Source organism: Lycorma delicatula, chromosome 7 (assembly GCF_047948215.1).
Source record: "Lycorma delicatula isolate Av1 chromosome 7, ASM4794821v1, whole genome shotgun sequence".
Lineage (NCBI taxonomy): Eukaryota > Metazoa > Arthropoda > Insecta > Hemiptera > Fulgoridae > Lycorma > Lycorma delicatula.
The window spans coordinates 31,490,787-31,509,370 of NC_134461.1; the positions used below are offsets into that span (position 1 = coordinate 31,490,787).

Genomic DNA, 18,584 nt, shown 5'->3' on the forward strand with positions numbered 1-18,584 from the left:
GATGTTAAAATTTTGTATCCAGGGCTATTGTAACATCTAATTAAGCACCTCTCCTTTTTATTGTGATTGACTGAACAAAAAGTGTCCAAAAAAGTCCAATTTCCAAAACTTTGGATTTTGGACTATTTCTTAACTGCAATAATAAGCCCTCATTGAGAGCTTTTCAACGATATACCATAAGTGCTTATTTTCATTGGTTCCATAGTTATAGCAAAATAAAATTTTAATTAATGAAATATTTGGATCTTAGAGGAAGGCACATTGGTTCGAATCAGTCTTCATCTCCTTTTTTTATTTTAATTTAAATATATTAATTTATTAATAATTGTTAGCCAATGATTGTAAAACAATTAATGAATTGTAAAACAATTATTAATGAATAATAGCAATAATAAAAGAAAATATGAAAAAATCAGAAGTTATTAGTGAAATAAAATTTTATGTACTTTTAAAAATGCATATTTGTAATTTAACAGGCATTATTACATATGTGTATATGAAACAGGGTTGGTGAAACATCTGATTATTTAATATTAATTGAAAATTATAATTTAGAATCATATTATTTTTGTATTTTCTAGTTTAATTTCAGTTTAATTTTATCTAAATTAAAGTTAACTACAGAGTGACTGAAAAATAGACGTTCACAAGAACAACATATACACTGAGGCATACACGCAAGATTATACATAGCAAGAAATTCTTATCTTTTAGTTCATTGCTCCTCTGATATTGTCAGACAATATTCTCCCTAAGTCGGAGTTGATCATCATTTTGTTTATTTGTTTTTTTGCCAATCATTTAATTGCTCTTTCGTTTGACATAATTCTTCTGATCTTAATTTGTGTACACATTCTCTAGTTTTCAAAACTTCTCTCTCTTTATATTTATCCTCCTGTCTTAATCTTTTTATTCTTTCGTTGGTGTTAATGTTTTCTTCCTCTTTATATTTATCATCTCTTAATATTTTTTTATTCTTTCTTTGGTTTTAACACTTTCTTTCTCTTTATATTTATCATCTTCTCTTAATTTTTTTATTCTTCCCTTATTCTTAACATTTTCTTTCTATTCATATTTATCTTCTTGTTATTTTTTTAAAATATATTTCTTCATGATATCTTCTTTCTTTTTCCTGTATGATTGTTTCTTTTTCATTTTGATTATTCACCAAATAATCCAATAATAAAAACTGAATATTTTACACTGTAAGGTCGAAATTAACGTTTGTAACCAGTATTCAGAAGGTCACTAAACAGAATAGTTTAATTATTATTAACTTTTATTAATACGACACACCAGAAACCTGAAACTTTTGTTAATCAGCAACTCATGAAGATACGAATAATACTGATCTAGTAATACGAGTATTAAAGGGACTTTCCTCTATCCTAACATTTCATGTAAGATTGTTGATTTAATAATTGTATATATATTTGATGTTAATAAAAACTAATATTTCAGCAATTGTGTAACTGTTCACTTTATTAAAGAATTGGAGGAGGATTGTATCTCACTTTCAAATGAAATAAGTTTAAATGAAGTGCAGCAAAAAATGTTTATACATAATTTAATAGGCATACAAGGAAGTTATGTGGTGTCCACATCAGAGTTTATTTAGTATATGCTAGAAATTGTTCATGGGTTAAGTCTGTATTTCATCTAGTAATTAGGTAACCAAAACCTTTTAATAGATACACTTTTTATAGAATCTTTTTCCACACACTTTAACAAATTGTATAATCCTGTTCATCCAGACTAGGCAGTTCCTGATGTAGTCTGGATGAATGAAAGTCTGGATAAAATCCACAAATGTTACTTAGGCCATTGAGATTGAAATAGATGTGAAGTGTAGAATACAAAAACGTATTTGAAACAATTTTTAATGTATATATTTATTATTAATTTCAAATTAACAAAAAGATAAATTTTGAAGAAAATAAACTTGCAATAAGTTAGAGAGTAATAAGTCAGATTTCTTTGAATGAGAGGCAGATGAATTCAATGTTGATATCACGGCTAGAACATCTTACATGTTTATGTAAACACATGTATCCCATGGAAGGGTCTATAATCAATTGATTGTAATTTAATAACTGAACTTTGGCCACTCTAACTACAGTTATTTGAGTGCTATATTTAACACTGCTACAGTCTCTGCTTGTACTAACACTAATATTAGTTGTTTGATTATTCCTAGTATATTCTAGGAATAATCCAATGAAACCTGAGAAAAAACTTTTTCAAAACAGCATCACAAAATATAAAATAAATTACTGATTAAAAATTTTTAAGTTTCATTTAATAACTCATTAAACAAGAAATATTGGTTTTGTCCAGTAAACCATCAAAATCCGGTAAATAAACTGAGCTTTGTAGACTTTGATGAGTAACACCAACGTATAAAATTAAAATAAAATTGAACAAAAATTTTGAAGAAAATTGAATTCTAAATTTTCATTAAAAAAATGTATTATTTAAAATATTCTGATACCAAATTGGTCCAGGTAATTCAGAAAATTAAATTTAATTGCAAAAATCTTTATATATGAATGAAAAGATAGTTCAATCCTTTAAAAAATATATGTATATTTATTCCTATCTTCTCACGTCTTTTATTAATTGAATAAAAGTGATTATAACAGATCCTCAGTCTAGTGAATACTTTTTACACCATAATTGTTCTGCAATAGTTAATGTGTTTAAAAGAAAAATATCTTGAAAATAAAAGGATGTGAAGTAAGATTAATTACCAACAGCACAAATCATGTTTAGTAAACTGGTTCCTGAGAATCTTTGAAATTAAATAATGTTGTTTTACAGTTTTAATCTGGTCGGATAGTTGCATATTTTTTGTTTTTAATCTAATGACCTATATTGACACTAAAAATAAAATAAATAACAGTTGTGTCACCGATGAAAACTGTAAATGTATTAAAAATATAAGATCTACGAATTTCAAAACTAATTTTTATAGATTTTAAAATAAACTAATTGTCATAAAAAAATGCTAATGTTTAGCATTGAATAATTTCATTACTTGTCCAAATGCCAACATTGCAAACAATCAGACTAAAAAAAAAAGAATAAAAACTAAAGAATAAAAAATGATAACAGAATTTTGCTGAAAAAATTCATAAATCTGGATCCAATAATGTTAGAATTTTTGAAGTTTTAGAAAAGCTTTGAAAGTCAATCCAATACAGAACCATATGGATTGCTTACAGAGTGTTGTTTTCCTATACAGCAATCTGCAGCTCTACTTAAAAAACAACATAAAGGCTTTTCCTGATCAATTAAAGTATTAAACTTTCAACCATCCCCTACTACCTAGTCTTGTTGCCAAGTGACAGACATCAAGATGAAATTGATAACCGACTGAGTAACTGAAAAAAAAACACCATAATTTTACAATTCACATAAATATTTGGTTTTTACTTTCCCGGCGAATATAGCTAGAATAGGGTAATGATAATAAATTATAGTGATCATTTTAAAAAAAGGGATATCAGATTTTTTTGCAAATCTTTACATTTTGGGATCCAATTAGTTCAAGACAAAAAAACCTAAGCATGTATGCAAGCATGAGCATACTTTAGTATGATTATATCTTAAGATCAACTGAACCAATTTTCTTCAAATTTTTCTCAAGTATTTTCAAAAAAACTTTAGTTTTGGGAGTGAGGGATGATACTGTGATAAAAACCAATTTCAATTTTCTTCAGAGACATTTTTGAGAAAAATTTATTAAAGCAAATTTGTTACCTACAATGCATATATAAATAATCCAAAAGTTTTTTTTAAAAAATCAATCCCTCCTCTTACAATTGAAGTATACATTATTCTTCTTTTTCTAAATCTCCCTTCAGTTTAAATATTTTTCAAAAATTCTTTGAAATACTTCGCTTTAGAGCTATCAAAAATGTCTAGAATTTTTTTAAATAATAGATTCTGAATCTAAAACAGAAAAAGTTTTAAAATTCTCTTTTTCTTATTTTAGCCTTTGTTGAAGGGATGTTAGATTTAAAGAAAACTTTACTTAAGTAAATTTGATAATCTTACATTTGATAACCTACATAAAAACATTTTTATACATAGGTTAATATGTTAAATAATGATTTATTATAATATAGAATGATATAATGTAATAAAAGCTGTATAAAATATTGTATGACTTGATTGGTGTACCTGGAATAGTCATGCAATACTTTTCTAGGTTATTTTAAATATTTATCTCATTATCATTCCTTAAATATTTTTTTTATAATTGGTCAGCTGCTTGTAACAAAACAAAATACAGAAGCATGATATTTGATGTCAAAAGCTAAATTAGTAAATCTATATATTTTATTTAAGTAGTTACTTAAGTTCTTATTTAAGTTGTTACACATCAAATTGTTAATCTCAACAAAATAATTTTGGAAGAAATTACTAAATATTGTTTTTTTTTTTTTTACGAATTAAAGTAATAAAAAAAATCTTATTAATTAATAAATAAGCACAATAACTTGTTAAGAAAACTGACCAGTTGTTTTAAAAACAAGAAGTCACTTAAAGCCAAGTAGAATCGAATTAATCATAACAAAAAAAAATGGTTATTGTTATTTATTTCTTTTCATGATGTAGAATTTACTTGTTATGCACAATAAATTTATATAAATTATTATTTTTACTGTTTTTACAGTAGGAAGTGTTGCTGGTTTCTTGGTAGAGTTTATATAGAAAGTGGGCACCAGGTTTTAGTCTAACCAAACCAGTCAAGAAAAGTGGACCAGCAACATGTATAACATGTTAGTTAGTTATTAAACAAAGACAGAAATGTATAAAAAGAGTAACAGAGCAATCAAGTTTGTTGTGTAGCTAGTTTTGTTTACCGTTACAATATTATTTATAATAATACTGACAACAAAGTATTCATAGATGAATAATAATAGTAATAACATTGTATTATGATACTACTATTACATATAATGAAGTAAACAGTAAAAAATTAGAACTTGAAAGAGCTGCTTATTAAATTGCATTTTTTCATTCTGCAGATTTAAAAGCTTCTTATTATTCCCTTCTCTTTTTTTTTTTACTCTTTACCACCTTCTCTCACTTCTCCATCATCGCTTTGTTTTCTCTCTCTTTCTAGATTACACATTAATCTGACTCACCAGGTCGCACAAAATAGTGTAATAAGGAAAAAATTATCTTAATGTTTATAAAAAAAGGCCAAAGATAAATTTTAAGTAATTACTCATGCACTCAAGGATTTACAATGAATAAACAGTTATTTTAACTAAAACTGGTATTATAATAATAATAATGATATTATTTCACAACAAATCATGGTTATGATTTTTAATAATCATTAATCTGCTTTTAAAATATGTTTTTTCTTTTTGATGTTGCATATATACATTCAACGTAAGATTATTTTTTATAAAATTTTATGATGATTATAGAGTTGATTATCAAAATTTTAAATCTAAATGTAATCCTAAAGTTATAATTTGGGTTGATATTATATGATTCCTCCATGAAACCATGAAGAAAATGATAATTTAAAACTTCTCCAAGAAGTTTAATCCTGAATAAATTGGGTTACATTCAAATTATACTCCATGGGTTTCCACAAATATACAATTGACTATTGCATCAATAATCAAAATACTGCATCAATAAGAGATACAACACAATTTTTATAGGGTTTAAATTATTTAAATTTTAATTGGTGATGAAAGTTAATTAAAACTATAAACTACTAAAAAGCATTAACATATACAAATGTACTATGCCTACCAAACAAAAACAAGTCCTATCTTCTAGCCTTTAAAAAAATACTCTACCCAAAATTCTCATCATAGATTACCAGAATGCCTCTGTGTTCTAACAACTTGTTCAATGCATGTACAAGATTATGAAAATACAATAATATATAAATTATATCACAAACATAATAAACGTCAATATATTCTATAACTCAACATTTAACATTATTTGACATAAAAAACCTAGAGCATTCCAAAAACAGAAATATTTTTCATTCTCAAAAACAAAATGTTTCTCAAGAATACCATTCAAAAGTAATAAATATTATTACAAAATTACTTGGAAAAAAATATTAGAAGAATGATGGTATTTATAGAAATACCATATAAAAAAATAATAATTTATCAAACACTAGCCCAAAAAATAAATATGATAAAAAGGTTTACTGGTTCAGTTATGCAGATGACATAATCTTATCGTACCATGGGGACACAACACTATAAAAAAAAAAAAATAATAAAAATAAATAACTTTATATTTGATTATAAACAGAGTAAACTAATTTTTTTATATCACTATTACAAAATGCAATGAACAGAAATATATATAAAACCAACACCCCATTCACAAAACTTTAAACTGCACAACTCATTTTAACTATCTGAATTTTGGGAGTATAATCTATAGATACAGAGATTATCCAACACACACATATCATATGAAGACTAATAGAAGAACTCAATACTTTAAAACACCTACATGTGAGAGTGGGATAACAACATGTAACAACATTGACATGCACTCCTACACAGAATATCACGAGAATGAAGTACGCAACATTTATTTAATATAATCTTAAGCAACTTAATTACTTTAAAAATTGCAGTCCTTGAAAATGTTTTTAGTAACTTATAAAAACTTAAAAATAATGTTAAAATTTTATAGAAAAAAGTTCAATCTCATAAAACCTATGTTAAATATGAAGGAAATTGAAAAACCAAATGTTTTATTATTATTCAACAGCTACGTGATTTTTTTTTACAAATTGACAAAATGTGAACATAGATGGATCATTATTTAAAAAATAATAGGAAATGTTTTGTGGGGGTTTTAAAATAATGATGTAATAAAAAAAAAAAAAAATGGGAAGGTATAATTCACACAGTTTAAACTCTAATATAATATCTGTGTAAAGAAATCCGAATTTGACTTAAGTATAAAAATCAATTACTGTGTTTGTATTTTTTCTTTGTTTTAAAATATTGAAACAAAACTTTTATAATTGTTTCCTTAATCTTACAAAGTAAATATCGTAGTAGTTGTTTTTTCTTGAGAGTAGTTAATTCGCTGTACCTGACTCATTTATATCTTTATAACAATAATGTACTATTTATTGTGATTTCATCACTATAAATAAAACAACTTTTTTATCCAGGATATAAATATTTTGGATACAAAATCTTCCATTACAGAAAACTGTGATAAAACTTGATTTTTGCAAAAAATTCAAGTAGTTGGTCAATTCATTCATGAATACAGTTATAGATTTGCTATAAGTAAAATACATTACTTGAAAAGTCATAATTTCATTGAGGTAGTCAATGATTACTATTTTATGTAAATATATAACACACAAAGAGCTTTGCTCTGTGGTCTTAGTCGATATACTTATCCTGAAAGTAATGATGTTTACCATACAACCAGATCCTGTTGTGAATGAAGTAAAGATATCACCTGTAGAAGTGAATATATGCAGGTGATATGCATTATTATAAAATAAGCATGACATGCTAATGTGCCTTCATCAACTTGATGAAGATAATAGTAAAACACTTCATTCCTAAGCTTTCTTAGTAAGTGTAGCTTCAGATGTTTGCTATATTTGAGAATGGCTATGCCACTATCTGGAGATACAGAATATTTGTGGTCAAGTCATCTGCAGTCATTTGAATATGGCAATGAACATATATATATATATATTGTTAAAGCAAAACTAGTGATTCCTGTTTTATTCCTTGTGAACAAACTTAAATGGCTAAACACTTAAAGCAATTCAATAGCGGTTTAAGTTCTTAGGTTGTATAATTCAGAAGTAAATGTAACCTCTTAGGCTAAAAAGTTTAGGAAAAAAAAAATTATGTGGAATCATCAGCAAACATCACAGAGACATTTCAAAATATATTAAAGAATACTTTTTTCTCGACTTATTTAGCAAACAAAGTTCATTAATGCTGTTGAGGGATGTTAAATCTGGAAGCTCATTTACTCAACAAAAATTAAATTATAATGAGGAATTAAATGCTTTCAATATTAAAATTAATATTTTAGAATTCAGAGGGAAAGATTATTTTAAATTATACTTCTAAAAGTAAACTATTATTAATCTGTCAAAAGAAGATTGATAGTAGTAAAAACTTATGAAGTTAATTAAAATTTCTAGTCCTTGAAGAAGAAGCAGAAGAGGAAGAAGAAATAAATTTTTATTATTTATTAACACATTTATTATTACATCTAAGCATGGTTAATGAAGATAAGAGTGAAAATTAGCTGTAATACGGGTATATTACTGTATAATAAAACCTCTAATTCAAATGTGTTATGAACGCTTAGCATCATTTCCAAACACTGTACCATCCATTACCTAAAGAAACACAGACTTTATAATTCAATTTATTCTACACGGTTAGAAACTGTTCATATTAAGATAAAAAACTAAACCGCATTACATATTATGATGAAATGTTAGCAAATTGCCTGTCTGAATATCTTTTATTGTGGTGGAATAGTCTAAAATTACGTGAATTGAAACAAAGTGCAGTTTATCAGAAAAAAATATATAACATTAAAACAAAATTGTAATCATACAATACTGGTTTTATACTTACTATTACGTGGTTCTAAATTTGCTTTGAAATAGTTTTAGTCTAGATTTATAATATTAAAATAGCTGTGTCTGAATAAAATAGAAACAAATTAGCTTACTTAAAAAATAAATTCAAACAGTAGATAATTTGTAGTTTATGGTCACTATTTTAAACTAACACTAACTGCATATTTCTTAATATTCTTCTCAAGTAAATGTACCATTGCTAATCATGTGGTTAGTGATTATACACTCGATTCACTTTAAGAGTATGTATGTATGTATGTACGTATAGCCAAATATTTGATCCAAATTTCAACTTCTGATAAACAGGTTTTTGAGATATGAGGAAGGCAAAAATTGTTCACAAATAATATTGAATATCTCCCTAACTCCTGAGTGACAGGGAGGAGTAATATCCCCCCTAACTCTCAACTTAAAACTTTTTATAAATAACTAAGTATTATATTTTAATCTTACTAAGCTCAATTTCTATAATCATTATTAAAGGAAAAATTAAAAATGGCAAAAATTACATTTCCCTCTTTTTAAATTTTGTCCAAAATGTCATCAATACTTGATGTCATCAATACTTCATATATAGACATTTTTTAATCCATCTTCGATGAATTTATTTTTTGCTAGTCCAGAAATATATATCAAAATACAGACCAACACATGAATGTACAAACATCTTCTGGGAAATTTCTATGTATTTTTTAATTGTTTTTTGAACTCAGGGAATCATGAAACATTGACAATTGCAAAAAAACTGACATCAAAATTTTGGACCAATCTATATGCTCATACTTTCCTTTTATAGCTATGGTTGGTATTTGGTAGCAAAATTACAGGTGTAACCTGTAACTAGAAAATTACAGGTGTAACCACAAATCTGTTTTATTTGGAGGGAATAATAATGATTCACTCTCAATTAAAAATATATGTGAAATGTTTTTCATAAAAATAATAGTTATTTTTATGAATTACAGTACAGCAGACTTGAACCATTTTTGTTTTAATTTATTTTTTTTATTAATTTTGTACTTTTTTATACCGATCAAAGTTTTTCCGTTGTTTCAAATGTTTTTTTATAAATTACATATTACAATTCTCCCTCTATGAATCATGTGACCTTGTTAAAGGTGAGGAGGCTTAGTGCTCAGTGATGCTCCAGAGTAAGTTCTCTATTAAGTTTAATGATTTTAACACTAAATGGAAGATTACTAATGCAGTGTACAAAGAAGTTCTGACGTAATTTTTTGTGATATAATTGTAAAAATTTGTGACTTTGTATCAAATGTAATTTTTAAAAGTATCTCTCTATAATGTAAACGAATTTATAGTGAATTAAAATAAATTTGTGCAATATATGAATATACCAAATTGCCTCTTTTTAAACAAACCCGACAAATAAACTTTAGTGTTGATGAGTCAATTAGTTGTTTATTTCAATCAATCTACGCAATTCCTCATTTAAATGTTGTTTTACTAATTGTATTCCAATTGTTAAATTCTAATTTTAATGCTAATTAATTTTTTTATAAATAAATAAATTTTTCCTGATCAAAATATGTTGGAATTTTTTTTTAACTACCGGCTTTATTGATTCAAAGCTCTTAGTCGCGTTCTTTGTTCAAATACTTAGTTTATTCCTGTTATTTTGTTTTCTGAATCGCTAGATCAGGATGTTTTTAATTAAAACTTAACAAAAAATTGAGTATCGAGAGGATGTTTGTATTAAAATGTAACTAATAGGCGCAAATTTTTTCGCATACAAGGTAGGTAAGTGTCACAGTTACAATAAATTATTAACTTTTCATAAATTTAATAAAAATTTCTTAATTCCATTTATATCCTTTTCCATACAAATTTTATTATATGAACTATAATAACATTATTCAAAAATAAATAGAAGAAATGATTTTGTTATCACAAAAGTGTAGAAGACTATTCAAAATCGGACTAAAAAAATTATTACTTAAAATCAAGGTCGTACATTAAAATAATATTAGATGAAAAATGTTTTCCAGAAAAAAAATCATTAATTACACTATATATAAGATATAAGAATCAGTGTTTCAACTCAAAATCTGACTTTATTTTAAAAAAATAGGATAATAATTTAGAATCAAATTAAAAAATAATACCTATACTTAAAATTTGCTACTAAAAATAATATTGAATTAAAAAATAGAATAAAGTCGTTACATTTTCATTTAATTAATTAATTTTTTAATTCAAATAATATAAAATAATTTTGTTGTTTTTTTTTTTTTTAATAATGAATCTGTGATTTTAAATTAAAAAAAATTATTGGTTTTATTCTTACCATAATCTCCAAATACTATGTATAATTACTATATATAGTAAACACTTTTTAAAAAAAAATAATTTCTTGGAATTTATACCAGCGAAAACAAGATATTTTTTGGGAAGTACAATATCGCTATAAAAAAAGTTTTCAGATTCCAATGGAAATATCCATTTTCATTAGTTTCGGCGTGACGTCTTTCTTTTCTTTCTTTTTCCAGTTTAGCCACCGGAAATTACCGTTCAAGTATTAATTCAGAGAGGATGAATGAGGGTGATGAAATGTATGAGTGTAAATGAAGTGTATAGTCTTGTACAGTCTCAGTTCGACCATTCCTGAGATGTGTGGTTAATTGAAACCCAGCCACCAAAGAACACCGGTATCCACGATCTAGTATTCAAATCTGTATAAAAATAACTGACTACTAGGACTTGATCGCTGGAACTCTCGACTTTCAAATCAGCTGATTTGGGAAGACGCGTTCATCACTAGACTAACCCGGTGAATTGCGGCGTGACGTCTGTACGTACGTATGTATCTCGCATCAAAAACGATTTGCCGTAGTATTTTGAAATTTTGGATTTAGGACTGTTGTAACATCTAGTTGTGCACCTGCCCTTTTGATTGCAATCAACTAAATCAAAAGCGTCAAAAAAAGCCCAAAATCCAAAAAAAATGTATTTTGGACTTTTTCTTAACTGCAATAAGCCCTCAATTAAGAGATTTTCAACGATATATCAAAATTGATACTTATTTTCATTGGTTCCAGAGTTATAGCCAAATGAATTTTTTAATTAATTTGGGTCTTAAAAGGGAAATGCACATCGGTTTGAATCCGACTTCATCTTTTTTTTAACTTTTTTTAAATTTAAATATTTTGATTTATTAATAAAATTATTAATGTCTGAATGTATAGAAATTTTTACGATAAATAATAATAAAAAAAAATTATGAAAAAGTATCACAAGTTATTAATGAAATAAAATTTTATGTACTTTTCATTTAAAAAAAAATGTGAATATGTAATTTAATAGGCGTTCAAGGAAGTCATGTAGTGCCATCATCAGCTTTTTAACGTTTTTTTTAAAGCTTTAATTAATTTGCAGAAATTATAGCAAATAACTCATGAAAGTAAACCCGTTTATCGCCTATTTTTTTATGATAGTGTAATTTTAACGTTCTATTCTAATTTATTCTAATTTTTAACTTCAGTAACAGATTATATTAGGTAGATTTCATAAAAGATACCTATTGTAATTGGTACCTTGATTCTACTTCCGAAAAATTTCCACATATCTTCCCCTTTCACATTCCCCAGACCCCAAAACTACCGTCAGTTCACACGTTTATATATCTAAACATATATATATATATATATTTCACTTTTTTTACACACACTATGCTTTCTCTTGTGGTGACGCCAAAGTAATGACGACCGGCTCATAATAGGTTGGCATGTGTAACAGTTTAACGCAGCTGCTGACGGAGAATTTATAATTTAAAACTTAATTGTACTAAGATTACACATAAAACACTGATTGCTGCAAAATAAAAAACTAGATTTAGGACCAGAGTTTTAAAATTTACAAAACTTTGTTTCATCATATTTATTTCATTTAAAAAACTATTCTTAGTGCATCAGATGAAACTAACTCTTGTTAAGTACACTTATATTATTTATATAACCTGGTTACGAAGTTATAGAACATTAAAATATATCAAAAAACATGCGACAAACGGGTTATTGTTCATGCGTAATTCCCTCAAATGTATTGAACCTCTCAAAAATGAATAATTTTCATTAAAATTACAAGCAATTTCGGCTTTTTTTTAGATTGTGAAAAACATCCTGACGGTGGGTGTAGCGGGCGGTGTATTGTTGTGCACATTGGCTGACGGCTGGCTTACCGCGCTATTACATATCCTGAACAACTGGTGACAATACTGCATACTATGTAAGTATACGGAGCTGCACGAGATGTTTGCGTAAAGGAATGACTATCTAACTGTTCCACCCGTCCTATCCATCTATCTCTCTCGAACACAATGTGTACAGCTATACGCCGACTGCTACGCAATGCCTGTTCTGTATTCCACGTTTACGTGAAGTTACTAAAATTTTTCCCAACAGTTAGCGTTAGTTTTATTTGGAATAACCCTTTTACAAACAACTTTTTCATCCTTCCACAGTTAATTGAAATTATGTATATCCTAATCTCGTAGGGGAAGATACCCGCCTTGTGACGATCCCGGTCGCCAAACCATCCTCTCCGTTCCGAGTCATGATGGAATTTACCAAAGATCGTCTTCTAGACCCTCTAAACTTGATAACACAACACAGTCATCAGTTAGGCTTCTGTCAGGATGCCATCGATGCAAATGTCTCGGCAGATATCTCCATCAGTGTACTTATACAACTTACTATCGCGTTCGTTCCAACCACCAACCACGATCACCTTCCATAACTTACAACCTTTAACTATCACATTAACAGATTCCTGGAAGCGCGATCCCCACACCTTCCTCTAACACGGAAGGTTTCACACAAAAACTATTCGTATATCTAACTTCAGTTAGACTATCCACTCAGATCTTTACTTTTAAACACCAAAAATATCGTTCTCATAGCAACAAAACAAGTGGTCCAATTTATTCAAAAATCAAAAACAAATTTAATAAGCCTTTAATGAAACATACCCTACCTCTCTCTGCACTGGTCAGCTTTCAGGAGCGAGGTCAATGCCTACACCACAGCTCCATCACAGAGTTCTTCACACATCCATTCCCATCCTAACGGCGAATATCTCAGTTAACTGGAGCTCGATACCAGAACGCCAATCTTGGCGAAGTAAGTACCCAGGCGGGCCCCTAGCTACTCGGGTTGCTATTCTAACTAAAAATTGTCATATGTTTACCAATAAATATAAATTTTTTTTTTACATGGTTACCATATTGAGCCGAAAATTGGAAAAATTAAAAAAGGAAACGGTAGATAAATCTCTGTTCTTAAATAAAAGTACACATATATATTTTTTTAATTATTAACTTAAAAAATTATGGAACGCTGAAATTGAACTATTACAAAAACAAGTGAAAAACAAGGTAATTTTTGTGTACCCACACAAAAATTATCTAGACTTTTGTAATTCCAACAGGTTTTCTTTAAGTATATTGAAAATCTCAATAATAAGACAGAAAAAAAACATTATTTTATATCGTATAGAATTTATTTATATTAAGTTTCTTTTTTGAAAAAAATGGAATTTAAGAGTTTCTTAAAAAAAAAATCGATTTTTCAAAATTTTATTAGGTTAATATCAATTTTAAACCAGGATTAGATACCGTAAACCCACCGGGTTGGTCTAGTGGTGAACGCGTCTTTCCAAATTAACTGATTTGGTAGTCGAGAGTTCCAGCGTTCAAGTCCTAGTAAAGACAGTTATTTTTACTCGGATTTGAATACTAGATCGTGGATACCGGTGTTCTTTGATGGTTGGGTTTCAATTAACTACAAATCTTAGGAATGGTCGAACTGAGACTGTACAAGACTACACTTCATTTACACTCATACATATGTATCATCCTCATTCATCCTCTGAAGTATTGTGTGAAAGGTAATTACCGGAGGCTAAACAGGAAAAAGAAAGAAGGATTTAGACACCGTGTAAATTCAAAATTAAGTTTATTTCTCTAAGATAGTATATTTTATTAATTGAAATTTAATAGATCTGGTGGTTTTTAAAGCTTTTTAGAGGAAACAGTGATTTAAAGAAATACAAAAACTACAAACCAAAATACAAGCCTTTTTTTTTTAATTTTATAAAACGATGATTTAAAACTAATGAATCTTCTTAGAATTTATTCACATAGAGATTATGTTGGAATAATATTATGCTAATCACAAAGTGTTTCTTTTTTTAGTATTTGGTTTGATTTTTTTTAAATATTTATAATAAGTAAAGTGTACTGTTATTATAATATTAATTTTAATAAAACATACTATAATACTATATATACTATAATATTAATAATAGTATTTACTGCTATATAGTTTAGAGTAACTTTATCACTTAAAATCGTACCTGGAATCGTCGATTGGCCATCTGCAAAGCGCTTTGAAACGCTTGTGGAGCTGGTGATCTATTTTGCGTTACAGGTCCAACACTTGCTACACTTGCACTCGGTATTCTTGCGATTGACGGTGGTAAAGCCGCAAACGCTGGAACCACTTCTACTATGGCACCGGGACCACTTTGCCTATTAATCTGATTATTATTACCTCCTTTTGGAGGCAGTGGTTTGAATGGTGGTACTCCAACTCTACTTCTACCAACACCGCTGCGACTAGTGGCATCCAATGCTTTGCCCTGAAATAAAATAATAAATATATTATTAAATTGTTTTTATTTATTTTAAACTGAAATTAATTATACAAAATATGTATAAATCATCTATTTCATCACGTAGCTGTACAAATAACAGAATGCAACGGTCGTCCACATGGTAACAAAAACAATCAGTACTGCTTTTACGAATTATTTTAAGTAATCAAAATGGAAAAACTTTTAATAATTGATCTGTACGTCTGAATTAAATCAATTTTACTTTTTCTGTAATGCATATACCATTTAAGCAACCCAAAAAAATATTAAAATTAAATATAAAAAATTTGGATGAAATATCAGCAAAACAAAATATAAATTCATATCTTCAGATCAGAGAATTAAAAATGTTTCATTGCAGACATGTTCACATACTCAAGTGCAGTTCTAGCTTGTTGATGCATAAGTTCTTCAATGAACCAAATTGATTCTAGAGCAAAAAAAAAGTTGTTTAAAATCTGTTCAGCGATCTGCTGTCATTATATATATATATATATATGTACCTAATTTTCAGAGGAATAAGACTCAGTTATAGGAGACGGTGGTAAAGTAAACCAAATAATTCAAACTTTGTGTAATAAAAAGACCCCTGATTAAGTCGACAGGAAGTTTTAATCATTGAAGTAACAAAAATTGACATCACCGTTAAATTGAACATTTTAAAACGAGATGAAAAAATTAAACCTAATTTTCAAAATTGTTTAAAACATGTTTTTTCCCTTTTTTTATTGGTTTTAAACCTTCTTAAAACTTATTCAAATAGTAATTATGTTGGAATAACATCATGTTAATTAAACTACCTAATAAAATTTTCGCTACGTTAATATTTATACTTTATTATTCGTAGAATAAGTAATTCATTACATTATTATGTGATGCCGTAACGGCAGGTTTATAAGTCCAACCAACAACTTTATACAGATGAGTGTTACGCTTCCTTATCACTTTGCCTGATTTACCTTGAATAAAAGATAAGTATTTAGTAGATATATATAAAAAAGAAAGAAAAGAGATGGTGACAAGAAAATTACCAAACTGCTGTTGCTGGTAAGTTTATACATAGTAACATTTCATTCATTTCCGAGAGAAAATTTAAAACGTGAATTTCTGAGGATCATTCTTTGAGATTAAGGGTTAACAAGATATTGAAAAATACATGCAGTTACAAAAAATTATCAATAGTAGAGATACATACTTAAAATTTAGTGTGATTTATAAATCAAGCCTTCAGGTTACAAAATTGTAACTGCTTGTTACAATTGTATACAATTGAAATTTGTTCATTGTTGCAGAAGGTAATATTGTTCCAGATTACGTGGCTTTATGGGATCATTCGATGAACGGTAAATGGATCTATAGACTTATCCCGAAACTCCAGAAATGGCTAGACCGTACACATGGAAAACTGGAATTAATCCAGTTCTTTACCGGTCACGATTATTGTAAAGCATACCTTTGCGCACGAACGTTGAGACTCTCTGGAATGTGTCTGTTGCGGACAGGAGATGACAGAACACACGATGTCCGGTTCTTGTAGTGTAGAGAAGCATGCTTGACAATTCGGCGTGCTTAGTCCCAGATAACCCCATGGTATGATAACATGGGGACTATGTTGTAGATCGAACGGGAGTAGTACGCAGTGTTCATGTCCTTTCGGTTCCTTCTGATTCTCCCTCGGGGCTGTGTCTATATTAAAGCAGGTCCGGCCTCGAGGAAAAGTAACAATAAATAAAAAATAGCTTAAGACTTTTTAAATGAACTTCGCTTTTGAATGAAAGAAGAAAAATGGTCAGTACATGGATAAGGTAGAGGCAATATGTTGGAGCTATCTTTTATAGTGATTTTTCCCATTCGGAAGAAAATAGAGAGAAAAATCGGTTTTTTTCCTTTACAGGTATTATTATCTCCTTTAGCAGGTTTTACAGTAATCATTTTTTTTATCAATTAACTTTGTCGTAAGCTTTTCTCCTGAGTAATCTGAAAACTTTTTATTCTGAATTTATCAAACTTGACCATTTTTATACGATTGCCCAAAAAGGAGTGTAATGTATTTAGGGTGTAAAATTGTTCCACCGTAGCATCTAAATTGATTTAAACCAATTTAGATTAATGACACCGCGTTGGAATCCTTACGTTACGCAAGAATCATAGGCTACATATATATGTTTAGATAAATTAAAAAAAAAATTATACTACATATAAAGCTGTCACTCGCACGCTCTTTAACTATCCTACTTTTTCTGTTTAGCCTCCGGAATTACCGTAAGATGATATCTATCATCACCGTAAGATGATATCGGATTACTTCAGATTATATGTATGAGCGTAAATGAAGTGTAGTCTTGTACAGTCTCTGGCTGACCATTAAACCCACCGAGTTGGTCTAGTGGTGAACGCATCTTCCCAAATCAGCTGGTTCAGAAGTCGAGAGTTCCAAGGTTCAAGTACTAGTAAAGCCAGTTACTTTTATACAGATTTGAATACTATATTGTAGATAACGGTATTCTTTGATAGTTGATTGTACAAGACTACACTTCATTTACACTCATACATATGTATCATCCACATTCATCCTCTGAAGTATTGTGTGAAAGGTTATTGTTGTTCCAGAGGCTAAACAGGAAAAACAAAGAAAGAAAAGTGCATAAAATGATAAACATAAAATTTACCCAGTGATTAGGTTAAATTAATTATACTACCCATCTAATAAAAAAAATTACATTTTCAAATTCGTAAAAAAAAATAATACCGTAATAGATAAATGTTAAACTCAATACAAAAATCTTAGAAAGTTCAAAGTCATTCAAAATAATTATTTCCTTATTATTTAATCGAAGAATCTTTTATTTTTTTTTAAATCCCAAGATTATATAACTTATAAAATTTAAATAAAAAAAAAACCCAACTTAGTTATATAAAAATAAGTAATAATTTTTACTGCAAGTTAAATTCTATACCATTAATTCAAACTATTAAGAAAAATTTACAGAATAATTCATAATAAACAGTTATCAAAAAAAAAAAAAGGAAAAAGAATTAAGCGTTCAAAACCGGTTTTACAAATTAATTTAATAACTAAATACTTATTTTGAATGTTAAATAAATAAGATCATTAGTCATAAAAGAAATAGTCAAATTAATACAAGCAAAAAATGAAAAATAAATTGAATAAAAATTACAAACACTTACGAAGCAAAGAATATAAAAAGAAAGTTTATAAAATATTTATCAAATAAAAACTAATAATAAAGATGAAGAGGATATATTATTA

General features: G+C 27.8%; 1 protein-coding gene across 1 annotated transcript in view; it reads right to left on the bottom strand.

Moving 5' to 3' along the window:
* The window catches only part of mtg (mind the gap), a 350,491-nt gene that overhangs the window by 10,961 nt on the left and 320,946 nt on the right, over positions 1 to 18,584 (bottom strand). The window contains exon 4 of the mRNA XM_075370917.1: positions 15,014 to 15,298. Within this exon, the coding sequence (XP_075227032.1) occupies positions 15,014 to 15,298 (285 nt within the window). The remainder of the gene's footprint in view (positions 1 to 15,013; positions 15,299 to 18,584) is intronic.